The sequence below is a fragment of the Podarcis erhardii genome (assembly GCF_964252035.2).
Source record: "Podarcis erhardii genome assembly, chromosome: 12".
NCBI classification, from domain to species: Eukaryota; Metazoa; Chordata; class Lepidosauria; order Squamata; family Lacertidae; genus Podarcis; species Podarcis erhardii.
In genome coordinates this window covers 20,557,141-20,583,667 of record NC_138513.1, presented here as the reverse complement: position 1 = coordinate 20,583,667, position 26,527 = coordinate 20,557,141, and the positions used below count along the sequence as shown (strand labels likewise).

The 26,527-nt window shown below is 40.3% G+C and overlaps 2 protein-coding genes and 1 long non-coding RNA gene across 7 annotated transcripts in view; 2 read left to right on the top strand and 1 right to left on the bottom strand.

Annotated features, from left to right (window-relative positions):
• LOC309353007 (macrophage mannose receptor 1-like) overlaps nucleotides 1-10,105 on the top strand; it is a 35,782-nt gene extending 25,677 nt beyond the window's left edge. The window contains exons 22-30 of the mRNA XM_081881851.1: nucleotides 600-742; nucleotides 1,414-1,516; nucleotides 1,985-2,217; nucleotides 3,872-4,037; nucleotides 4,536-4,688; nucleotides 6,059-6,169; nucleotides 6,952-7,140; nucleotides 8,827-8,865; nucleotides 9,492-10,105. Coding sequence (XP_081737977.1) covers nucleotides 600-742; nucleotides 1,414-1,516; nucleotides 1,985-2,217; nucleotides 3,872-4,037; nucleotides 4,536-4,688; nucleotides 6,059-6,169; nucleotides 6,952-7,140; nucleotides 8,827-8,865; nucleotides 9,492-9,721 — 1,367 coding nt within the window. The 3' untranslated portion in view covers nucleotides 9,722-10,105. The remainder of the gene's footprint in view (nucleotides 1-599; nucleotides 743-1,413; nucleotides 1,517-1,984; nucleotides 2,218-3,871; nucleotides 4,038-4,535; nucleotides 4,689-6,058; nucleotides 6,170-6,951; nucleotides 7,141-8,826; nucleotides 8,866-9,491) is intronic.
• The window catches only part of LOC309325755, a 111,445-nt gene that overhangs the window by 8,646 nt on the left and 76,272 nt on the right, over nucleotides 1-26,527 (bottom strand). The window contains exon 3 of one of the 3 annotated variants that reach the window (XR_014149962.1): nucleotides 19,351-19,428. The exons of 1 other annotated variant lie outside the window; for it this stretch is intronic. This is a non-coding gene — a long non-coding RNA (uncharacterized lncRNA). Of the gene's footprint in view, nucleotides 1-19,350; nucleotides 19,429-24,497; nucleotides 24,586-26,527 lie in introns of those variants that run through there. One more of the 3 variants, XR_014149963.1, reaches the window with a different exon arrangement.
• The window catches only part of LOC309353005 (macrophage mannose receptor 1-like), a 45,993-nt gene continuing 36,281 nt past the window's right edge, over nucleotides 16,816-26,527 (top strand). For all 3 annotated transcript variants that reach the window (XM_081881848.1, XM_081881849.1, XM_081881847.1), the window contains exons 1-8: nucleotides 16,816-16,950; nucleotides 18,933-19,334; nucleotides 19,709-19,882; nucleotides 21,561-21,725; nucleotides 22,140-22,253; nucleotides 23,357-23,500; nucleotides 24,483-24,665; nucleotides 25,180-25,337. In XM_081881848.1, the coding sequence (XP_081737974.1) occupies nucleotides 16,866-16,950; nucleotides 18,933-19,334; nucleotides 19,709-19,882; nucleotides 21,561-21,725; nucleotides 22,140-22,253; nucleotides 23,357-23,500; nucleotides 24,483-24,665; nucleotides 25,180-25,337 (1,425 nt within the window). In that variant the 5' untranslated portion in view covers nucleotides 16,816-16,865. The remainder of the gene's footprint in view (nucleotides 16,951-18,932; nucleotides 19,335-19,708; nucleotides 19,883-21,560; nucleotides 21,726-22,139; nucleotides 22,254-23,356; nucleotides 23,501-24,482; nucleotides 24,666-25,179; nucleotides 25,338-26,527) is intronic.

Genomic DNA, 26,527 nt, shown 5'->3' with positions numbered 1-26,527 from the left:
TCAGTATATGAAACAATGTATTTAATTTGAAGTTAATTTGTGAAATTCAATAAAATTATATTGGGGGGAAAGAGAGGAAAATAGGTGATGATTCAAAATCTTAAAAAGGCAAAACTTCACTTCACCAAACATCTCCTCAGTTCAGATCTAGACCCTTCTTAAGCTGGGGAAAAGCTTGTTTATTGTAAGGGTGGCCTATTAATGATTCAGTGGCCCTTTTTGTTATTATGAAAACAGGGTAGTCAATGTGATGTCCACCACACTTTGTGAGACTGTAACTCCATTAAGCCCCAGGCAGCATAGCCAGTGGTCAGGAATGGCGGTAGATTTAGTCCAACAGCATCTGAAGGCCAGCACACTGGCAATTCTTGCATTAATCAAATGTGTTTTGATGATGATGATACAACATGAACCCAAACTACAACTAGATCACATTATGATATATCATAACACTTATGACTATATCAAACACTTATAGGTGAAGGGCGTACATTTGTCAAATCCTTTTTGAAAAATTTTTGAAAAATTTGTTGGTCTTTAAGGTGCTACTGGAAGGAATTTGTTTTGTTTTGAAAAATTATGTCATTGTTTTTATTTAGCATTCCTCACAGTGCACTTAAAAAGTGCTACAACTGATCCTTGGATTGGACTAAATGATATTAATATTGAGCGCATGTTTGTATGGACAGATGGAAGTGGAGTCCACTACACAAACTGGGCCAAAGGTTTTCCAGGTTATGGTGTAAGTCCTGCCTGCAAAGGCTTTCATCATTTTTACCCCAGAAACAAGAAATATCTTCTATATTCCATTCCTGAAGTGAAACTGCATGTGCAGAGAACCTTCAGTGTTAGCACCCCATTTCTGTACCAATTCTCCATTCAATCTCTGGCTGGCATCTCCTTTGTTTATTTTTAGAGCCAGCTGGCTCAAGCTAAGCAGCTAGTATGTAAAGTAACAGTTAGGCAACACCTAACCAGTTTTATAACTGGTCTGCTATCCTACCCCACTTCCAGGAAGCATCAGCTAATCCCTGATCTAGAGCGCATATCAGCTACTGATTCCTACTCCTGAATAGGATTCAGAGATAGGAAGCCTTGCGCTGACAGATGAACACTGCACTTGTAGTCTGGAGTTATTCTTGCCACTATCTCTGATTGGGTGATTGTGGAGTCTGATATTTGTCAAGAGCGGTGCTATTTTTCTAGAAAAAGAAGTGCCGGAACTCACCATGAACACTTCCCTTGTTCTCTTATAATGGCAATGGCACCCATCTGAGAGGTGCCGGAACTGAGTTCCAAGGAGTTTCGGGTCAAGAGTATAAAAGGAAAGTTTCAAGTACAAACAGATTGGCCCCTACATTGTATAAATAGCTACTGTGTTACTTGTCCCTTTGTTATACTTTTATTTCTTAGGAGGACTGCATTTTTATGATGAAGGAGCCTGAAAAGCTGGCAGGATATTGGAGAGATGGGCCATGTTCTGCTAAGAAAAGCTACATCTGCCAAAGAAACACTGGTATGCTTTTTTTAGAAGAGAAGGAACAGAAAACAGTGTTTAATGCAGATTACATTATAGAGTCTAACTCCAGTTTTCTGTTCTGGTAAAAAAAATTTTAAAAGCTGATTGCCAGTTTTAATGACTGAACTGAGGTTTTGTTATCTGAGAATGATGGTGGATAGGAAGCTAATTACAGAACAGATTCTTGACCTCTCTGGAAAGAAATGGAGTTGTGTTGTTAATGGTCATGTTGACTACATTTTAGGTATTTTGTTTGCTGCTTTTGTGATAGTAAATTAAATGTATTCTGTGGCCTCATCCATATATGTTTTTGAAGAAAACTTGACTAAGTGTTATAAGCTGGCATTTAAAATGTTGATTTTCAAGATTTAAAACGTTTAGGGAATAATAGTATTCAGAAATTTAGTGTCAGGTGTGTGTAGTCTAAACTGATCTCCGTCTTTTCTCTTGATTACTTGCCTATAGATCCTGCATTATCACACTCTGAAACAACAATTCCAGCCTCTGGTTATGCCCCTTTTGGGAATAGAAGTTACTCTCTCGGCAGCCCCAAAATGACATGGGAAGAGGCCAGGAAAAAGTGTAAATCTGAACAGTCAGAGCTTGCCAGCATTTTGGATCCCTACATTGAATCATTCCTATGGCTGTGGGTGTTAAAATATGGAGAGCCTGCATGGATTGGCCTAAATAGCAATATGGTAAATACATATGATTTACATTAACATAATACTGTACTACATATCCACATCAAGAACTTGTGTTCAGAAGGACATAGAAAAGACTTTTATTACCTGACTTTATTAGGAATATCCTTGGTAAGCATTGCAAAAGTTTTGGATATCATCTGTGGGTTACCTATGAGCTATTTCCAGTGGCTATACTTTATCTGTACACGAAATCTTAACAGAAATATAACAATTTCCAGTCTGTAAAGGGGCTTCTGCACTCAGTGCAGCAGCACAGCCCCAGGCAGCAAGATCTTTAGTAGTCTTTAGTCTTGACTCCTTTTTCACCCTCAGAAAGAGAAATCAATCACTTCTATGTTGCTTTAGGAGGGGTGGGGCAACAGGTTCCATAGATGACTTGCATTGTCTACAATGAATACAGTAAACTAAGTACCATACTGGATCAACACCAACCAGGATTCTTTTATATATATTCAAAACTTGACATCCTTTTCCTTCTCTCTGTGGTTCCTTAAATTTATTTTTAACATCTTAATATATACTCATAAAACTGCAGGTTATTATAACAATCCTGCCAGTGTTCTTATCTGTTTACAATTTATCTGTAAATATTCAATCAACTATTTCCATTCTTTTATAAAATGCTATCTTGATTGTATATTGATGGTAGATATTCAGGAAGGCGCTTCCTTCCTGATATTTTAGGTACTTGGATCCCAAGATGTTCAGCATTTGGTATGCTAATACCTTGAATCAAGCCCCATAAGTCAATGACAGCCAATACAGTGATTTCTGGATGAGTGATCCACACATTGTCCCCTCAGGCTGCCCCACTTCCCATCTAGCAGCCACATTCTGCAGTAGCTTCAGTCTCTGGGCCATCTTCAAGGATAGCCACAGATAGAGCACATTAGAGTAGTCCAGGTGGGAGGTCCAGGAATGGACCTGATTGGCAGACATAAAGTGGACATAAGCTCTCCTAGCCAGATAAGCCAATTGAGAGGCCAGCAACAGTTAGGAATCCTGGAGCACTCCCAAACTATGACCCTGTTCCAGGACAGGTTATCCACCTAATTCCCAGACATAGGAACCACCCCTTCACAGCACCTTCATCTTATCAGGATTCAGCCTCAGTTCGTTGACCCCCACATAGCCTATTACTGCTTCCAGGCTCCTGTCCAACACCTTCACAGCTTCTCATGATTCAGATGGAATGAAGAGCTAGAGCTTCATGCCACCAGCATACTGAAAACATTGTGCTCCAAATCCCTGGATAGAGCTATAGCTACAGAGGGGTTAGTCAGGTTCCCCCCCACCCCCAGGGTGAAGCCTCTAGAGGGGCACCATTCAGGCTCCCAGCCTATGTCTCTCTCTCTCTCTGTGTGTGTGTGTGTGTGTGTGTGTGTGTGTGTGTTTGTGTGTGCCAACCTGGATGAAACAAAGCCTGGTTTCGCCCCTGCCTTTGATAGCTCAGAATTGTTTCATACTCATGACTTCAGACGTCATAACCCAGACTTCATCCCATATAGGATGATGAAATGTGTGTATAAATAAAATGAAACGGAAAGAAAAGTACCATAAATGTTGTGGAGTTCATGTTATGTCATGAACTTAAAAGCTTTCTCTAGGCCAGCATGTGTTATTCCATTGTGCATTTGGATTTCAGACTGATGAGCAATATAAGTGGATAAGCAACTGGAGATTGGTATATACTAACTGGGCCCCTGGGGAGCCAAAGCAGAAAAAAGCCTGTGTCTATTTAGACATTGATGGTCACTGGAAAACCGGAACTTGCAATGAAGCATACCTCTCTTTCTGTGAGCACTACCATGGTAAGCAAAGGAATGTCCATCTGAGCACAGAGCTGAGAAATGTACTATTGACATTTTTGCCTCTTTAGTAGGGAATGAATAAAATATTACTTTTTGAACCATCAGGATATAATAAATAGGCAAACAAAAATAGAATAGAGGTTGCAGTAAACAATCCAGCATTAGGTAACCATGTCTAGCAACTGAATACACTCAGGCATGTGTTTTAAGACAGCAATTCTATACACATTTACCTAGGAGTAAGCCTCATTTGACATTACTGTGAGTAAGCATCCAGGAGTACTCAGGAACTATAAACCTATTATTTTAGGGGGACTTCTTTGACATGTGCAAATTTGCAGTTTCACCTCCCATTTCACCTTCTACATTTCCAGGATTCCTCCAAGATACTCATGTGCACCTCAAGATTGTGGATTTGTTCAAATCTTATGCATATCTCTGGTACTTAAGGGTTTCTAAGATACCTGTTCAAAAAATAAAATATTTGTTTCATAATAGGTAAACTCCCAACTGAGCCTCCACAAGTCCCAGGGAAATGCCCTGACTCAAAAGAGGACCAGAGATCTTGGATTCCTTTTCGGGCTCATTGCTATCAAATCAACCAGCCTTCAAATGGATGGCCGGATGCATCCTTCAAATGTACTCAGTTAGGTGGGTGTCATTTTGATTCAAATCACAACATGATTTTTCCATGCTAGAAGATTCCTAGTTAGCTTCCAAAGCCAGTTTGTACACCGGTTAGCGTTGCAGTGCAGTCCTATACATATCCTAGCATGTCTATTCAGAAGTATGTCCCATCGAGTTCAGTGGGGCCTATAGCTAAGTAAGTGGGTACAGGCTTTCAGCCTTGGACTTTGACCAGAGAGACAGGGGTTCAAACTCCTGCTCACTCACAAAGCTTACTGGGTGCTCTTGGGCCAATCCCCACCTTTCAGTTTAAACTTATCTCCCAGGATTGCTGTGATGATAAATCAAGAAGGGAATAAACCTGGCATATCTCTCTGAACTCACTGGAGGTACAGAAGACTTATAGGGGGGTTAGTTTCTAGGTATTGCGTGTAAAGCCAGAACAACCCTGGAACCACCATCCACACAACCACCCCTACCTGTCCAGAGCCAGCACACCAAGAGTGTCTTGCCCTTATGCAAGGCGGAGAATTCTCATGCTGGCTCTGGGAGGCTCCCATGAGATCTCACTGCAAACAACAGCTTCTTTCTTACTCTCTGAATCCAGCAACAGAAAGATTTATTATTAAAAGAATATTTAGACAACCTGATATGCAGGCGTGGTATCAGGGATCAGGACACTCAGGCATTGGCTGATGATCCAAGCACTTTGAAGGACAGCTCCCCTCCATGTGTCCTCACCTGAAGCATGCAGGATTGTCAGTGTAGCCCAAAACCCCACTTGCTGTGGCTCGCCATTTTCTTTCCTCCACAGTACCTCTGAGCCCAGACAGAAGGTTGCTCCACTGGGGCCAGAGAAGCACTGTGGGGGAACAAAAATGGTGTGTGGCAGCAGCAGTGCTTTCTTGCTAAGCTGACTTTTTGCTGCTGGCAGTGCACATGCCTGCCCGTAGGTAAAGTGAGAGGAAGAGAGAGATTGGCCAGGGGTGTGAGATAAACAGAGGGGTGATGAGGTGAGCAGAGTCCTTGCTGCCTGGAAAAAGGGCTTCACTAAGAAAGGGACTTTGCCACCCAGCTCACCATTCCTGCATCCTGGGGGCAGGTGTTTTCATCAACACTCCTGACAACTTCATTATTGCCAAGGACCACTTGCCAGGGCTGTCAGGAGTCACATCAAACCTCATGTAAGTTCTACCAGTGCATGTCTAATACATATGTGATGGTGATTTGTCACCTACCCATCACCATAAGGTCTCAGGGTGGGTTACAGTTATATTTTAAAAAAATATATATTAAAATGGGAATATTTAAAATAAATTAAAAAGAATAAATAAAATTTAAAACAGGAATGCAATTTTTAAATGAGCTTACTTTACTTGTATGATGTTTCCTAGGTAGCACCTTGATTTCTATAGAAGATTCAGCTGAACTGAACTTTTTGATGGAGCATACTCAGCAATCCCAACATGCTGACTATTGGATAGGATTGTTCAGAAACATAGATGGTAATGGTTTAACATTCAATATTTATTTATAATACATGGGGCTGTGCTCCTGCTTGCTCCACTCATCAACCACCCACCCCAGCCATTCCCCCCACATTAACCCTCTAGACCAGTGTTTCCCAAATTTGTGTCTCCAGCTGTTTTGGGACTACAACTCCCATCATCCCTAGCTAGCTAGCAGAACCAGTGGTTAGGGATGATGGGAATAGTGGTTCAAAAACAGCTGACGTCCCAGGTTTGGGAAACACTGCCCTAGATCTTCCTCCCTAGCTTCCCCCTTACCCACTTTACTGAAACCTTGGCCGTGGTATAAACCTGCCATTTCCTCTCTGGTCCTCCACCTCATCCCTGTTTTACACAAACCTTGCTGTTGTTTTAAAGCACCATTGCCCAGTCAGTTCTGTCCATCCATGCTTTACTCAAACCTCTGCTAAGGTAGGGCTGCCATATGTCCAGATTTTCCCAGACATTACTGGGAATTTCTGAAAGGCAGCGCTTTGTACTGGATCTTAGGCAAGTCATACAGAAAACTGCGCTCAAACCAGGGTGGCGTGGTTTTTACTTTTGGAAATATGGCATCCCTATGATTTACAACTGCCATTTCCCTTTCTCCCCCAAACGTCTCCCCATTCCTGCTTTACTCAAAATGTTGCTGTTGTAAACTGCCACTTTCCTTCCTCTCGCTCTTTCCCGGTCTGACTTCATGCAAATCCAGGGTCGTGCAGCAGCACTACTCTTTTTCTCGATAGTCTTTATGCCATTTATTTTACTTTTATAATTAGGAGAATGGATATGGCAAGATAACACTGCACTGGATTTTGTCAACTGGAAAGATGAAGAGTCCACACCTGATCCTCAAGCTATTTTCAGTAATAGTGATAAGAACTGCATTCTCATGAACAGCCACAATGGGAAGTGGTCCAGGGAGCACTGCGGATACTCTAAGGGATTTATATGTAAAAGACGCAAAAGTAAGTCTGAAATGGCTATTCAGCTGCATTTCACAATAATTCTGATGAACATTGAGTCACTTGTCTAAAGTTAGTGTCTTAGGACACTCTGCTCTAATTGCTCTCTGACTAGATTCTGCTACTAGAAGTTTATCCTTGTTGTCTCTTTATTTGCCTTCTTCCTAAAGCTCTCCAAGGAAGGGGCTTCCATGTTACTACAGAAAGGGGCTTTTCTCTCTCTTGCCATTTTAACAATATTCCACCTAGTCCTATTCTTACTAGGTAATCTTTCTAGACTGTCAGTCATCCTTTTTTTAGCATAAGCCACATTTCATCAAATTGATACTCTGCATTTTGTCTTTCCTACTCCTTGTCACTTCCTATTCTTTTTTCAACTTTTTACAGACTTTACTGATACTCCCAACCAACTAAATACTCCCTAATAATAAATGGCAGGAGAGAAGGTAGAACCAAAGCTGAAGTCTATTAATTATTTGCTACTAACTATAGAATATTCTGTCTTTTAAAACTAATAAGGTTATTAACATTTTATCTAATGGTCAAGGTTCCCACAATCATTCTCAGTCCCCAGAATTGCTGTGTGATAAATATCATAAATTTGTCATTTTCCTCAAAAGGCAAGAGCATTTAGTAGTCTCCACATTTACATATTTAAAATTCAGCTCATCATTGCTGATCTTGCTAAGCAAAGGGATTAAGTGACTATACTAAACACTTCAAATTTAAAACTTGGCTCCCATTTTTAAATAGTAACATATATTTATTGATTTTTTTTAATTGAAAGAAGCACACCCAAAAGCAAATGCAGTGTCTAAAGTGCATAATCATGTTATTTTCGTGGTGTGATATGTCAGGGCCCAAAGCTTGAAAAATAAAAGGATAAATATGCTTCCTATAATATTGTCACACACACATTTTTCAGGCACTAGGGGATTCCAGAGGTCCCATCACATACCTTTGGTTTTTGTTTCATTGGGAGGAAAATCACTGGAGGCATAAGATGAAAGTGCACACAGCATTAAAACTCCAACAGGTTTTTTTACCTGTTAGGTTTTGGAAGGGAGAGTGTCTCCAACCCCTTAGCTTTGGATTCATCACAGAGAGTGAATCAGGCTTCTTTCCAGCTTGGTTTCCTTGCCAAACCAAGACTGCCTATTATTTGTTCTCCATCAAAGATAACACCAGTACCAGCCAGAGTCAGAGTAGGGGAAGGACATGCCAACCTTTTTTCTAATCTTCAGCTGTACTTTTGTTGTATTCTTTAGCCACTGTGGCTATGCTCTGCCACTGCAGTTGGAGGCAGCAATGCTTCTGTTCAGTTGCTGGAAACCACAGGAGGGGAGAGAGCTTTTGTGCTCAAATCCTGCTTCCTGGTTTCCCACAGGCATCTGTTTGGCCACTGTGAGAAGAGGATGCTGGACTAGACGGGCTATCGGCCTGATCCAGCAGATTCTTCTTATCTTCTTATGATAAGCTATGAAATGTCAGTTGACCAATCCTACATTTTTGTTCTAGATGGGAATGGCACCAGGATGTGATTGCTGGCATGCTGCTTAAGTTTCTTCTCACTCCTCAGTCTGGTTCACTCTGTTGCTAATCTATGCTACTTTTTTTATAAAAAATAATGATTTGCATACCTAACTTTCTTACTGTTCTGAGAACATAAGCATATCTTTTGTTTTACAGTTATTGAAGAGACAACTAAAGCACCTACAAAAAAGACAGGTAAGGCTGTTTTGTGAAAAGAACTCAGGAAAAATTATAAGCATTCTTGCGATCCGGAGCCTTGCACCAAACATTCTGAGAAAAGAACTTCTGGTTCAAAGCTGAAGAGAGAAATTTCTGGGAAAAGGTGGAGGCATTATAACTCTCTACTGGGGGAAAAGGGTGACGACTCTCCATTCTGGTACAGAACTGCCACTATGAAGCGGAGAATTGGGGGTTGTGTAATGGAATATTTCACAGTGTTTCAGATGGAACTTGAAAGATCAGAATAGTATTCTGTTTAAGATGTAGTACAAAAATAACTGGGGGGTGGTACACCATTGCCTTGGCATTTTGTAGTTTTTTTTCAGCTGCGTTGGATTCCTTCACAGCCTGCCAAAGCCATTTTCTTTAAGAAAGGACAAGATGTTCCTAACTCCACATCTGTTCTGCTTCTGTATCCCCTCTCCGTGCCCTCCAGCCATGTGGCCATTTCATTGGTCTGTAAGTTCTTGGCACACTATGCTTATGAGCTGCAAACACCACCCAGCTATCCCTCCCTTTCATACAAGGGGGTCAATTTGTGTGTGTGTTTCTCTATTTGTGAGTTTGTGTGTGTGTGATATATACATCTTAACCATTCACAGAACAAGAAGATATTCCTGCATCAGCACATGGCAGAGTTGCAAAGGCACTTCTACCGGTTATCTTCATCCTCATTGGCATGGGTACTACACTCTATATTTTCTACAAAAGAAGAAGTAGAAAACAACAAACCACTGGCAGCTTTGAAAACTCTCTTTATCGTGACAGTGAGATCGTTCTTCACAATGATTCAGAAGTGCTTGTGGATGATAAAGAGGGAGATAGGCTGTAATGTGGGAGTAAGTCTCATTGAGCTCAGTAGGAATTACTTCTGAATTGTCAGGGGTAGGATTGCATTATTAATTCATTTCCAAGAAGTAACCATATGCATATGCAGAGGTCCTTTCTATCACCACATTCATTGTGTGGCATGCTCTGAATGCATAATTATTATTTAGAAAAAAACATATTCTAAATAGAATAAATTCAAATTAAGGTAATTTTAATCTGTTGTGGTATTTTAACTTTTGTATGTTTTTAAGTATGGTTGGGATTTCTCCTTGATTTTATTGTTTTACCATTTTGTAAACTACTTTGTGGTTTTTAAAAAATCAAGAGGTGTATACATTTTATGAAATAAAAAAATAATAAATTAAAGGTGACTTGACTTGAAAAACTAAGGACCATGTCATTGATATCCTCTGGCAACCAAGGTATTGCACAATATTTCCCCCTAAATCAGTACAGTGTCCATGCATAAAGCTAAAATCCCACTTGTCTGGTTTTATAGGAAGAGTATGGGGTGCATCTAGCCCTCCTCCACTCTTCCAGGGGATCCAATCCTCATATTTATTTATTTTTTAAAAAAGGAATTCCATATGTGCAGCTCTGCTGGTTCAGTACCTAATTTTGTATATGTAGTTTCCTTTCCAAATAGGCCTATTTAGGGCAGTACATGCCTTTAAAAAGGCTACTAAACATTATATGGGCTTGTGTGGGTTTATACAACAATAACTATACTTTACTCAGAAGCAAACCCCACTGCATTAAACAAATCGTGTATACCGGATTGCAACCTGAATTGGTTATTCTTAAAAGGTACCACACAGAACAGTTAACAAGGCTCCCCATACACTTCCAGGCCCATAGGAAAATATTATCATCCACAGACAAACATACTTTATTAACTCTTATGCCTTCTTTCCAGAATATGGAATAAAGAATAGTCAAAGTATCCTACATATTGATAACCTGAAACTGATAACCTGTTTATTGATAATATATTGATAACCTGCAATGCACTCTATGTGGGTCTTTTACAGAGATGCAGCACAGTCTTATACCTCATAGGTGAGGAAATATTTTTACCTGAGAGCCATGTTTGCTCAAGGTCTGGGTTTCTAGAACAACAATCAGTGTCTAAAAGTGTCAGGGCCAAAGCATACATACACAACCCACTCACCCCACTTATACACAATTATAATGCATTTGGAGGGGCTCCCGTCCAATTGCAGAGAAAGATGAAGCTTATGACACACCAATGAACTCACTGCTGAGATGTTCAAATATAGCATTTCCTTTTTTCCTGAATTAATTCTTCTGAATTATCTTGTAATATCCTGGTCAGTCACTCCAGCCATGGGAATGAAGAAGTCACTTGAAAAGTTCAGTTCATAAATTTACTGTTCTAGCCAAAGGCCATGACAAACTTGTATTAAGCAATAGTATTAATAAAATAATACAAAACATCCATTCATAATGTAAAAATCTGCAAAGACTTTTGCCAAATTCCTGAGTGTTAAAACAGTTTCCCTTATGCATCTAACACCTCCAATTCTAATATTATTTTGCCTTTTAAAAATCCAATTTGCAAACATTCATGATGTAAGAGGGAAAAGTTCCAAAGACACCAACAAACTCAAATCCAGCTTGATTTCAGATTAAACCTCTGAATCACAACAATTTATCACAATTTTATCTAATTCCGATCTCCTGATTATTTTTTACAGCCATTATATAGAGGGCCACTCTGTGTTATGAAGCTGTTATTGTCACTCAAAAGAAACCAAACCATTTCTGTTCATTCTAACACTTCAAAAGTGTTCACAAAAGGCAATACTGAAGGAGAGACTATAATGTAGTCAATAGCACTTCCACCATGTTTGTATATTGACCTTTAGTTCTTGTTGTTGTTCTCTATCTGTCTTGGGAGACAATGGAAGAGTGTGCCTTTGGAGGTAAATTAAAACCATTACAGTGCCTGTTTGGCTGTAGAGACCGATACAGGAGAGACATATTTTATTGCAGGAGGGCAGATGAAGGTATCTGGTTTTGCTTCTGCAGGTACACCATGGTGTTTCTTCTCTCTGTGTTCCTCCTAGCAGTCTTTCTTCCTCTGGTCACTGCGGATGCACAGCCTGACTCACTGTCTCCTGCCTGTTGTGTTGTGTTGTGTTGTGTTGTGTTGTGTTGTGTTGTGTTGGAATAGAAATTCCAAAACTTCCAGGCCCTGTGCATTATATTTCTTGTCCAAAGAACAATGTGAAGTTAGGCAGGTATCTTCCATGTCTAAGCCTAAAGGCAGTAAGATACCCTTTGCAGTTGCTCCAGTTTGGGCAGTAAAATCTCCACACAAAAAAGTATAAATACTCTGGAGAATTCATATGCTCCAGTATGGATGCTAGCTCTGACCAAATCTTGGTGGTATGTGACAAACTATTAGTAGGGGGAAGGTAGATGTTTATACAGAAAAGAAAGATTCCTAATTCAGTTTTGAGTGGTACCAACAAAAGTTGATCATTTGAATTCCAAAATTTGCTAACCAAAATTCTCCTGCCAAATCACATATAATAGTTTGTAGTTGGACACTGCATAATATTTTATTATTATTATTTTAAAAAACAGTATTCGTTCCATGCCAAATATTAACAACATAATCCATATCCACTCAAAAGTAAATCCTACTAGTTTACCACACAATCTTAACCATGTTTACTCAAACGTAAGTCCTATTGAATCAGGATTAGGATTGTAGAATTACTCCCAGAAAAGTTGGTATAAGGTGCTGGGAAGGACCAGATTCCAAACAGGCTATGGGTGGATCTTCCCTCCTGGTTTACAACATTAAGGAAGGGTTAAGGAATGATTTACACAACATAACAGACACATTACATTTAGCTTAGAATGTTAATAATGTGTTATTAAAATGTTGCAGAGGAACCATGAACCAGCAATTGGGAAACTGTTGTTACCAACAAAACAAGGTAGAAACATTTTAAATTTACCAGTACGTCCTGTGACGTTTTAGAATAATATAGCTAATGTCGTTCTAATAATGTTTAAAAGGTCAGTATAGATCCAGCCTATAAATTAGACAATTTATAGCAGCCAAGGAAAAATTATGGTACACTTCTGTTCCTCTGGCCTCCTTAGGAGGAAGGTGTCAGATGAATACACCATTAACACATTTTAATGCCATCATAAATTGCACATACATTTTATATTTCTCTTCAAAAATTATTTGATAGATGATTGTGATGATGGTGTTTATTAGTTTGTTGTCGTTACTGAAATTGTTTCATGTACGTGCCTACCAGGAGCTTGGGCAGCTGGGCAGTTTGTGCTTCTTTGATCTTCTGGACCTTGTGCTGGAGGTGCACAGACAGACAAGGTGGCTGGGTAGGCCCAGATGCTGCTGCTGAAACCCATAAATTTATTCCAAGTCATGTGATATACACACCATTACCCAATATGCAATGTCTGAGCTGGGCAACAAAGGGAGTGGGAGGAGGGCTCCCCTTCTCTTTTAGACTTCAGAGCAAGTGAGAGGGCAGCAAGGGGGGGGGAGTCTATCCCCTTCCTACTGGTTTAAAGGAGGAGGAGTTGTTTCAAAGGGTGCTTTTGCAAGCATTTTAAGGCAATCTCTGTGCTCCCCCTCCATGAATGAGCACTTGGGCATGGTATCCTTTGGATGGGGCCATGGCCCCCAGTTTGGAAATCACTGCTCTTTATCTCTGAAGCTCAAATAAGGGGCAACCAGAGTTCAAAACACTGCTCAGTCATGAAATTCACTAGGTGGCCTTGGACCAGTCACAGTCTCTCAACCTATCCTACCTCACAAGACTGTTGTGAGGATAAAATGGGGAAGAGGCGAACAATGTATGTCACCTTGAGGGTGACAAATGTAAGAAATATAAGAGTGTGTGTGTGTGTGTGTGTGTGTGTGTGTGTGTGTGTAAGATATAAATGCAAGAATAATATATAAATGTAAGATATAAATGTAAGAATAAAGAAAATAAATAAGAAGTGATTTTCAGTCCCTGTGAATGAGGCCCCACTTTCACATAATCTGAATAGCTGTTGAATGGCTTGAAACTGTTGAATATTAAATTTATTCATCTTTTTAAAAAATGAAGTTTATTCTGGCAGCCCAATCCTAAGCAAATTTGCTACAAAGAAAATCCAATTGTGCTCAAAAGGGTTTACTACCAAGGAAGGGTGCTTAAGCTTGCAGCCTGTATACATTTAATAGTAACATTTTCATCCTTTCTTATTTTCTTGTTGTGCCTTTTCACGTTTTACCTAAAGCAATTTACATGCAAATACTTCCACTTTTAGACTTACTGAACTTTAGGCTCAACTGCAGACAACATATGGTTTATTAGCTGATGATAGCTTACTGCACTCAAAGACTTGAAAACTGGTTTCTTAATATCCTGTTGCAAAATACATTTCTTGAAAACAGTGTCCATTTGACTTAAATAGAACTTAAAGCTGAATAGAAAAGCCAGTCAATAATGAATAGTAAAAGTTAGTCATCCTACATAGATTTCAAAAGTGCATACTAGTTTGAAGAACCTTTCCTAACTATAGGAGCCAAGTACAGGTTTCGCTCTTAGGGCCTGCACAAAGATCAGAACCACTATAGGATTTTTTTCCCCATTTCAATTGTAAATCCCAAATTTATTGTCTTCAACCTTGGGTCCCCAAGACATTGTTGGTCTATAACTCCCATGATCCTCAGTCAGCATAATCAGAGATGAAGGGAGAGGTAGTCTAATAACACCTGGTGATTCTAATAACACCTGGAGGCTCGAGGTTAAAGAATGTTGGCCTTTTTAAGTATAATTGTTTAATTGTACTTTGAAATGGAAAATGACTCTGTATGTGTATTGCTAAAGGGGCATGGAAAATTCCAGTGCAACTAAGAAGAGCTCTCCGGGTACCTAAGAGGCTGATAATTAACTGTTGAGGGTATGTCTGCTGCTCTCTCACATAGTGTTTAACTTTAGATTATATGGGAGGGTTATTCAGTTGCAAATCTCCATTTGGAGGGAGTTCTTTGTTCTCAAGCCACAGCAAAATAAAGGTATGCAAATAAATCTGTCCTGGAGAATAAAGCCTCAGGCTGGATGTAGGCTAATGGAGCCTGTGTGTGGAGCAATATACCTTTAATTTCAGGCCTGTTTGAAGTAATATTATAGTTCTAAGAAGATGTTACCTGTGCTTGAACAAGCATAGGATTTTGTACAACTATTTGGATGAATCATTATTAAGACTATTCAAATAAAGTTCTGTTAGTAAAGCTTTGGAACCATATTTTGGTCTGGACAATTTTTATTCCAAAAGAGTCAGATTTTATTCATCCTATTGCTTGAAGTTGCACAATATTACTATCTGCAATAGGTCTAGTATACCTCACAATGTCAGCCGTTTGCTCTGCCTGTGATCTATGTTAGTAGTGTTTGCTTGAATGGGCAGGTAAAGTCATGAGAAAGACCCAACACGGAGTTGTACAATGGGGGATGGGGAACTTGTGGATCTTCAGATGTGGTTGGACTCCAACTCTCATCAGTCCCATCCAGTATGGCAGCAGTCAAGGATGATGGGAGCTGAAGTCCAACAACATCTGCAGAGCCACAGGTTCCCTATCCCTTTAATAATGTGGTCAGTTTTGTAAAGCTCTGAACATTTAATAAACCAGATTTAATCTATAAACCACCTTGAGTCTGTAAGGGAAAAAGGTGGGATACAAATATAATAATAGTAAATGATGAGGCTGATAAGCTTACCATGCACTGAAACATCAAACTCAGCTCCAACATGGCCTCGATGAAAATGGTTTGTGTTGTTATCTCTTTATGTTTATTCTCCAAGCCAATGCTAAGAGAAGTGAATCCTAGCTTGCACTCCTGCTTGACTTGCTTCTTTCTTCAGGCAGGCAGGTAGAGAGGGCAAGCTTTAGGCCAAGGGACTGAATGTGGCCCTCCAAGCACCTATATCTATCTGGCTTTTGGGACCCACCCGAGACACCATTCCTATGTTGTACCTTCTTTGGATGTTTCTACCTGCCTAAAATGTGCCCTTGAAGACTAATAATGCTTCTTGAATGCCTGGGGGGGAAATATGAGAAAACTGCATGTCGGGGCGTGTGTGTGAAAATTAATATTTGTTGCTCTACTATCTACTAATATTTGTAGGGAAACCAAAATGCTTTGGTCAGCAAACATTTTCAGCAGGGGGCCAGTCCACTGTCCCTCAGACCTTGTGTGGGGCCAGACTATTTTTTTTTGGAGGGGGGGATTGAACAAATTCCTATGCCCCACAAATAACCCAGAGATGCATTTTTTTAAAAAGCACACATTCTACTCATGTAAAAAACACCAGGCAGGCCCCACAAATAACCCAGAGATGCATTTTAAATAAAAGGACACATTCTACTCATGTAAAAACACGTTGATTAGTTTGCCTATCCATGCTCTACACAGCAGTGGCATGTGGGCCCTGGACAGTTGCTTCTATTTTACTTTACTTTACTTCTACTTTCCCATTCTCCAAAGCAAGCCATGGATGTTGCTGGAACTGGGCTCCAGCCACTAAATGAACAGTTCTGTGAATCAACTCTGAAAGTTCCATGTATGAGGAAAGGGATTCAGACTTCCGGCTGCAGACTGTCTCTGAGCTTGGCAAGTCTCTGACAGTACTATAGCTAACAACAGTGTTTGGGAGATTTTTTTATAGAAAAAAATTGTGCTGGTGCCCACCAAGAAGTTGTTACACCAAGTGCCACACTTTTAACATGTGGGGGGGGAAAGGTGCCAGTACCATGCACCCTTGAGTATTCCCAGAAAGAAAAACACTGGTTAACAATTTGTATCACCTGTCTCCTCTTCCCTCCTTTTTTTTTTTTTTTTTTTTTAAGCCCTAAGCATTATTATCTTGAATTTTAAACTGGTGGATTTTACAAGGCTAAGTGATGGGGAAAGAATCAATACGGCCCAAGCTATTATTCTGGAATAGCTATTTCCCATGAAGCTATGCTCTGTGTGTAATACTGTGTGTATATATAAGACTGAAAACTTCATTCTGTATGACTCATGATGAAGAAGTTACTGAAAAGCAGCAATCCCTGACTTTGTCTTATTTTCAGGGGAGCTATGTGGAAGGTTTGGTTGTGTCCAATGCCTGCCTTTTTGCTCCTAAATATCTTGATCCTCGTTCAGCCAGCTTTGCAGGTATCAGGTAAGCTCTTCATCACTTCCATTCCCATTATATTAACAGTAAGTGGAAGGGCATCTTTCATACTGTAGATTTACCTTTAAATAATCTTCTGGAAGATACTTTTAAAGGGAAATCCATTAAGTGTTAGATGCAAGGAGTGTTAATTAAACAATTAATTTGCTTTTAACATTGAAATCAGGTTTAAATTTTAGTAGAAGAATGGCTAACAATTTTAAATGCAATTTACTACACGGTTGCAAGAAAGAATTTGCTTTTTTCCTATGCAGTAGTCATATCCTGCTACTTATTTTCTTCACAATATAAAAATAAGCTGTAAATATAATAAATGTGTAAACAATAACTTTTCAACAAGAAAAATATTCAACATTTCTTTTTCTGTCACTAAAAAGTATCTGCATTGTACTCAGTGATGTCCTCTGCACCAACTCTTTGATCCAGTGGAGGCTTCCATGCAGTGGCGTAGCGTGGGTTGTCAGCACCCGGGGCAAGGCAAGTAATTTGCGCCCCCTAACCCGTGGATTTGCCCTAACCCCAGATGTTGCGCCCGGTGCGGCCGGCCCCCCCCTGCACCCCCCACGCTACGCCACTGCTTCCATGAACAGAGCAGGAAAGGGGCAATGGTTGCCATTTCCCACTCCCCCCAAATGATGATATTTCCTCTACAGCTCTGGAGAAGATTGGGAGAATATGTAAGGTTTGCAGGAGTAAGAGGGAATTTACAAAATGTTGTGTTTCCTTGCTAATGTCCCGTTTTTTGCTAATGGAAAATACTGCAGGATCAAAGAGCCTTCCTTCCGAGAGAAGGACACCGCTGGTCACAGCCTCCTGTGCTTTAGCAAATCTGAATAGCATTTATTCCTCACAAAAGGAAACAACCACATTGTTATAAGAATGTATAAAAAGTCTGGTGGATGAGGCCAAAGACCCATCTAGTCTAGCATTCTGTTCTCACTGTAGCCAACCTGAAGCCTGTGGGAAGCCCACAAGCAGGCACAGAGCACAAACACACGCTCCCTTCCTGATGCCTAACTGTACTTGAATACAAGGGAAACAACTTATTGAAGTGGCTGGAGTTTTATAATATAGATTATAGGCTGTTAGATACAAATAACATAGCTATTTAAGCTGTCTATTTCTATCCCAACTGTTCATACCGGTTTCAATGACTCAAGGATAGTGTACTTCTCATGTGTACATATTGACTTGTCACCACCACCACCATCATCATCTTACCTTGAGATGAGTTCCTAGCTTAATAACAAGTGCCTGCATATTATTCCCTTTACAAATAAAACCAGTGGGGAGAGCAATTAGCATCAAGGAACTGATTTGGAGGAAAGGTTTAGCCCACACCCCTCTGTTCTCCCCTCTCCCCAATGCTTTTAGAAAAACAAAAAGACACTGGGAAGATCCAGTACAAACTCTCATATGCCACATTTAGTTCGGTCCTCAAAATATTAAAAATAATATTAACTATAATACAATACTTATAACTATAATACAAAAGAAATGTAAAATAAAAATATTCCTAGTGGCTCTGATGTCTTCTTTAAAAAATAATAATAATACAGATTTTTTTTAACCAACCACCTTTTAAAAAGCGCAGCATTCCTTAAACATAGATGCTGAGAACACTAAGGTAATTCACATATTATTCAAAGTAAAATAAGCTGCAAACTAATCTGCAAAAAGACATCAAAATTGGTGTCTTAGCTATATGAACGTAGAAACTTATTGCCCACGAATCAATAAGAGCAGTGGATAGTGAAAATTAACTACAGAATTAACACAAGAGGCATTTCTCTCTCCCATCTTTCCATGTTATTGCTTCTTATTATGAATCCTGATATTATTCTGTCAGTGGTTGCCATAAGACTTCCGAGTGAAGGGCAGGCAATAAATTAAAATGATTAGGATGATATTTGAAGTTATGTGAAACTTTCCCCACAATGTTCCTGTTATTTTGCCTCTTAATTTTACAGATAGTGACAGCTTTCTGATATATAATGAAAACCTCAAGCTTTGTATTCAGACTAAGAAATCTCAATCCCCCATCCTGGACTACTGTGATACAGACAATGAGGGGCAACATTTTAAGTGGATTTCCAATGACCGGATTTTGAACATGGCAGTGAAGTTATGCCTGGCAGTGCCTTCCAAGTCAGACCAGGCCCGAGTCATGCTCTCCCCCTGTAATGAGACCACTGAACTTCAGAAATGGGAATGCAGAAATGACAAGCTCCTTGTACTTGATCAGGAAGATTTGTTTTTAAATCCCGAGGGTGGCCAAAAAAGTCGTCTTATGCTGTCTAAAGTAGCCACCAGCAAGAGTACCTGGAAGATCTATGGAACGAAAGAAAATTTGTGTTCTAAGCACTATGAAGGTAAAATTCAGAGAAGTTCTCCCTTTTTCTATATGATCACTTCTTTAGACATAGCTTGTTATTTCCTGCTTCAAGCATGGTGAATCCCTTGCATCTGGAGGCCAAAACGGGCATAATAATAATCACATAATTTCAAATTATTTCAGGAAACAACCCAAACTTGATAGCAGGCATGGGAGTCCAGTTTCCACCAGGACCTCAATAAATGGAAAAGGCCTCTCTAATTATGTGCACAGCCATGAAAAGTCTCTCTTACACCCACATCCATACCCTTTCTATTAGGAGGACACTGCTTCTGAAATGAATACCAACTTCCCCTTTTCTTTAAATGTTCAAAATTATTTCAGCATAACATCTATCCATTTTTCTTTTAGCTCTGTATACCTTAAGGGGCAATGCCCAAGGAGCCCCCTGTGTATTTCCATTCAAGTATCAGAATAAATTGTATGCTCAATGCATAAGAGATGGTGATGAACATGGACAACTTTGGTGTGGAACAACTGCAGATGTGGATAGAGACTCTTTAACTGGATATTGTCCAATAAAAGGTAAGCACTTAGCAATGTTTTTTTAAAGCCCATACTATTCCACCATATATTTGCTGCTTAGAGGAAGGTTTTCCATACAAAAAGGGAAGCTTTTGTTATTGCCTCTGCTTTACAGATTGTGCAGCTAAAGCAGAAACGGGAGGGGGTTAGCCTGTGAATAAGAACAAAAGGAATTGTCAATGATGTCAGGGCCCCCTACAGGATCAGGCTTACAGCTGAAAGGGAGAGGTATAAGGAATTAGCTCAGTTTGAGCCAAAATCAAGGTCTAGAGCAGAGAGAGATAGGGAGCTGCTAGATACAGGATGCAGACAAATTTTGTCTGGGATTTTGGTCTCATTACAACCATCAGCTGTTCAACTGGGAGCAGTTGATGGAGGCTGGGGTTTGATGTTGTACAAAGCTTACAATTGCAAGTCCTTCCCCTGTGGTAAGAAGATCAAAGCAGAGAGGGAAATATCATAAAAGTCTTCTGCTCCTGTGCATTTTTCAATTACATACTTGAAATTTTCAGGATGCACTTATATATTGAAGTTTGAGCCTTTGGAAGGGTAAGGCATGGCTTGCAGTTCATCCGTGCATTGAGCTTGTTTGCATTGTTTTGCTGGAATTATTGAGTGATTTTTGCTTGCAAGTACAGGACAGAGAAGGACTTGGGTGGCGCTGTGGTCTAAACCACAGAGCCTAGGACTTGCCGATCAGAAGGTCGGCGGTTCGAATCCCCGCGACGGGGTGAGCTCCCGTTGCTCGGTCCCTGCTCCTGCCAACCTAGCAGTTCGAAAGCACGTCAAAAGTGCAAGTAGATAAATAGGTACTGCTCTGGCAGGAAGGTAAACGGTGTTTCCGTGTGCTGCTCTGGTTCTCCAGAAGTGGCTTAGTCATGCTGGCCACATGACCCGGGAGCTGTATGCCGGCTCCCTCGGCCAATAAAGCGAGATGAGCGCTGCAACCCCAGAGTCATCCACGACTGGACCTAATGGTCAGGGGTCCCTTTACCTTTACCTTTTACAGGACAGAGAAAGGGTGATAGAAATGGTGTGCTGTTGTTTTTATTAGTGAGCTGTTTCTGCTTTAGGTCAAATAGTCCATGGAGGAAATGCATGTACAATTTGGAGTGGGTAATAATTAAATATATGCCTCTGTTATGTATATGTGTGATTATGCAATGACACTTCCAGCATCCCCGCAGGCTAGACTTGTATTTTGAAAGTGATTCACTGACATGGATGGGGGCAGAAAACAAGGCAGCTGTGAAGGGGGGGGGTACCCTGGGTTTGTACCAGTCACACAGGTTAATGCAATTCAATGCATTAGGTGTGGATGTTTACAGGGAGAAAGTCAACTCACAGAAACTTTCCTGGAACTTGGAAGTCCTGATTGCACATGGGGTTCCAAGTCCTGGGGTACATAGTGAGTTATTTATGTGTAGATTTCCCCCCTGCAGATATCCACACCTTATGCATTAACACTGAAGATGGGACTGGGGAAGCCATCAGTTAATGGTGGACTGCCAGCAATACTGTCTTTTGATCACATAAACTTCTGTGTTTCACCATTCTGCTTTGTGTATTCTTTGGGAAAGTGGTTCCCAGATTATTAAAGACTCGAGCATATCCAGCTTCTAAATTTTCTTCACCATTGGTGATTTGATGATTTGACACTCGTTAACAATGATTACAGATGACCATGATGAATTATTCTGGACCAGAAACCACTGGACCGGGGACTTCTATCAGATCAATTCTGACTCAGCTCTAACATGGTACCAAGCAAGAAAAAGTTGTCAGCAACAGAATGCAGAATTACTGAGCATCACTGATTTACAGGAACAAGTGTATGTGACAGGTAGGACATAACAAGGCATATTAAAGAAGTGATCAGTTTATTAGGATATTCTGTTAATTAATATTGTCTCAACTAGAAATAGCATTTTCAAAATGATAATATTAGATGTACCCTCCCATCACCCAAAGAATTAATTTAGATTCAGTCATTTTCAGACCATTTCAGTATGAAATATTCATTGCATCTCGGTTACCAATCTTTTGCTGGTCCTCTGTGTCTTTAACAACTGTAAGAGAAGCAGAAATTCATTGGCTGAAGCTGATGAAGCATTGCATCTATAAGCTGAGTGAAAGGCTTCAGTTGAAGAATTTCTGATTGATACGCAGCACTACCAGTAGAAAAAGCTTCATAAATATAAATATAAACTTCCTAGTTTCATAATGCAATCTAATTGATTTTCTTTTCCTTAAATAGGATTAACAAGTTGTATGCCTGCTGACCTGTGGATTGGGCTGAACAGTTTAGATGATGAGAGTGGATGGCAGTGGATGGGCAACTATCCTTTAAGATATTTAAATTGGGCTCCAGGTGAGTGAACATCTATGTGCCAACAAGGTGCCAACAATTCAATCACATATGCTAATTGCATGAAGGGATTTACAGTAGATTAGAAGATCCAGAGTTTATACTACATAAAATACATCTATTTAAACAGGTTTAATGATAAACCAAATATAATGTATTGCTATTTTTCCTAATGCTTTGCTATAGCTGCTTGGATCATCATTCTGAGAACATCTGCCATTTTCTCTCCACTCAGTTACCTCTTTTTTAATAGGAACCTTTTGATTTATTATTTAAATTTGTATGCTGCATTCCCTATAAACATGCTCAAAGTGGCTGACAACAGAGCGATGAAAATGCAAATCAATTGTTACAATAATTCAGCATAACATAATTCAGCAATCCAACAAATAACTCAATTTGATTCTCAAAGAGCTCTGTAGAAGGCATGGATGTTAAAATCCCCTAGGACAACCAGACGAGGTGTCTCCAAGGAGAACATCCACCATGACCTGAAGCAGCTTGAGCATGGAATTCTTGGTGCAGCAGGGAGGTTGCCCAGCTTCCAGATCATGCACTCAGAAAACTGGGTCTCCCCAGTAGGACACCTGGTGCAAGCCAGTGACTTCCTAAAAATCACTGGAAACCCCCCCCCCCCAATGATTTGGGTTGCTGTAAGAAAAACCTGGCAGACAAGCAGTGGCAAAAACAGGCCCATCTGCCACGTCTAATCAAGTTTCTGTTACACATGCCAGGTCAATTCCTCCATCCACAAACAAGTCATGGATGGCAATAGATTGAAGTACATGTGTAATAGGGCTTTTTTCGGTGGTGGCTCCACAATTTTGGAATTCAATTCCTGTAGAAATTAGACAGACCCTCTTTTCTCACACTTTTAAAGAGGCTTTTCCATAAGCTGTTGATAGTGGTGGGACAGGACAGATGAGGGCAGTTACTGGGGAATGGCTAATTTATTATTTTTTTATGCTGGTGAATTTAAACTTTATCGTTGCTGACTATATATTAAAAAGTGTTTTATGGAAATGGCTTAGTACTATTAAAATAATGTTGCAATGTTAACATAGCTTAACATAGGCAATTATCACCTGTCTCACTCTTTCTTAAAGGCAGCCCAACTCCAGAAACAGAAAAAATATGTGGATCGATGCTGTCTAAGGTTGGCAAATGGGAGAATAATAAGTGTCAAGAGAAACTTGGATACATTTGCAAAAAAGCAAACTCTTCATTAGATGCTTCTGTTATTCCTTCAGGTAGGACGATAAACTGGGAATGAAGCTTCCCTATATATCATTATATCATGATTTATGGAGGGTGACATTGTCCATATTTATACAGTAATACAGTTTTGCTGTTTGTAGTGGCATATGTAATGGGAAACATTTTATTGGATTGAGATGGCTGAGAGTATTTTGACAGTAGCTAATAATAGGTTATCAATCAATAAAGACTGCAGGCATGGTCTAAATGCATGTGCTTCAGAAACTGTACTAGGCTGGTCTAGGTATGGTCAGTACCTGGGTAGTAGATTTTCTAGAATTCCATGAAATAAAGGTGGGATTTAAATGTAAGGAAGAAATATCTCAGAACAGCTGAACTTTGAACTAGTTAGAGAATGAGGGTGACCTTCCTGGAAGCCACCCCCTCAGGAGCTTTGGCCACCTGTGGTATTGATGCACCAACCCTCCTTGAGTGCCACTGAAGAGGACTTCGAAGTGCAGCTGAAGCTAGTGGCTTCCTTGTGACCTGTCTCAAAGCTAGGGTCAATTCAACCCTGTCCAAGGGTGAGGGACTCCCTGGAGTTGGCAAATATAAATCTGGTGGCCGCAGTAAAGGGGCGCTCTGAAGTATGTTCACAGATCAGGCTTCTCTCTATCCCAAATTCTGTCACAGAGAATAGATAATTTATAAGGACTGGTGGGGGGCATTGAGCAGGTTGCCTTCAACAAGGGAGATAAGGAGCGTTTCCATCTATGACTGCCATTGTACACCAAACCCACATTCTCTCAGGTAAAAAAATGTACAGTATATGACTACAAGAACTGTTTGTTAACTTATTGACAATAATATAATCATATGAGAGGATAGGTTACCCTCTTTTGTTAATATCAATTGCCTGATTTGAATCTACTAAATTCTGTATTGAGTCAATGACATCATAATGGCACATAAATTATTATTTTTAAAAAACTCCATCTAGTCATGCTATCTTACAAAGGACTGTTTTCTTTTTAGATGGATTTCAGCCAATTAGCTGTCCAGATGGCTGGGTTGCATATGCAGGTCACTGTTACCACCTTAGCAGAGACCCCAAGACATGGAAGAGTGCCCTATCATCCTGTCGGAAGGAAGGTGGTGATTTAATAAGTATACACCACATTGAAGAATACAGCTTTGTCATATCTCAGCTTGGCTACCGTAAGTACATCTAGGAAATTTGGTTCTCCTGGTATCTGATATATATGTGAGATTAAGAGAGATGGTATTTTGTGTTGCTTTTTTGTTACACATGCAAAGATGGAATGTTACTGAGGTCTCTGTCCTGTTGAAAAATACATGAAGATAAACAGGTCAAACATGAGATGACATGGACTATTATCGCTTTCAACAACCTGGTTCAGTCGCATCAACCCCAGCCAATATAATCAATTGTCAGGGATGTTGAGAAGTATAGTTTAAAACATGCAGAGAGCACAAGGTTGGCCAGTTAGATTATCCTCAGTTGTTGTGCTGCATTTGAAGACTGACATTCTCCAATAAGCTGTTTAGCTAGCTGCACATTGACATGTCTATTTGAATTACAGTTGTGAATTTTATCTTATTTCCACATCTATGTACCATAGAACTGTTTGTGATAGGATCCTGTTCAATATCTGGACTCTTTGTACCTAAAGTGTGAGAGCAAATTAATTAGGTGCCTTTATGTTCTTAGAGCCAACAGATCTTCTATGGATAGGACTGAATGACCAGAAGACTCAGATGTATTATGAATGGAGTGATGGTACTAAAGTGACATTCACCAAGTGGCAGAAAGGAAAACCCACACAAATAAATGATGTCCAGAATGAATGTGTCATCATGAATGGGGAGGTAAAAATATGGAACTTCCAGTAGAGATATATTGGTCTTGAACTGACTTTTTGGGTGAAATATTGAGAGTCAGTCTGGCAAACTGAATGCCAAACCCTCAATTTTTAGAATAGTTGAAAAATCAATTCCCAGGCAATTCTGGGAACTGAAGCTCTGTTAGGTCTCCTAACAACTCTCAGCACTCTTAGCAAACTACAGTTCCCAGGGTTGTTTAGATGAAGCCATGACTGTTTAATACTGCTTAATGCCGCTTATGTAAAGGTAAAGGTAAAGGGACCCCTGACCATTAGGTTCAGTCGTGGCCGACTCTGGGGTTGCGGCGCTCATCTCGCTTTATTGGCCGAGGGAGCCAGCATACAGTTTCCGGGTCATGTGGCCAGCATGACTAAGCTGCTTCTGGAGAACCAGAGCAGCGCACAGAAACACCGTTTACCTTCTCACCAGAGCGGTACCTATTTATCTACTTGCACTTTGACATGCTTTCGAACTGCTAGGTTGGTAGGAGCAGGGACCGAGCAACAGGAGCTCACCCCGTCGCGGGGATTCGAACAGCTGACCTTCTGATCAGCAAGTCCTAGGCTCTGTGGTTTAATCCACAGTGCCACCTGCATCCCAATGCTGCTTATGATACCCCTTTAAATTTATAGTGCCAGGAAAGTGGCAATGCTAGTGTCTGGAGAAGCTCTGCAAAACTACCCAGCACACCATTCACTCCTGTTGAGAAATTAGTGTATGGATGCGGGTGGCACTGTGGGTTAAACCACAGAGCCTAGGGCTTGCTGATCAGAAGGTCGGCGGTTTGAATCCCCATGACGGGGTGAGCTCCCGTTGCTCAGTCCCTGCTCCTGCCAACCCAGCAGTTTGAAAGCACAAAGTGCAAGTAGATAAATAGGTACTGCTCCGGCAGGAAGTTAAACAGCGTTTCCATGCACTCCTCTGGTTTGCCAGAAGCAGCTTAGTCATGCTGGCCAGATGACCTGGAAGCTGTATGCCGGCTCCCTCAGCCAGTAAAGTGAGATGAATGCCGCAACCCCAAAGTTGTCCGCAACTGGACCTAACGGTCAGGGGTCCCTTTACCTTTACATTCTGTTAGAACACAGAAATAGTGTACAATATGATACTACATGCAGAATTCTTTTTCCTGAAAATCTCATCTCCCTTTTTAAAAAAAAAACCATTTTCAGCTGATC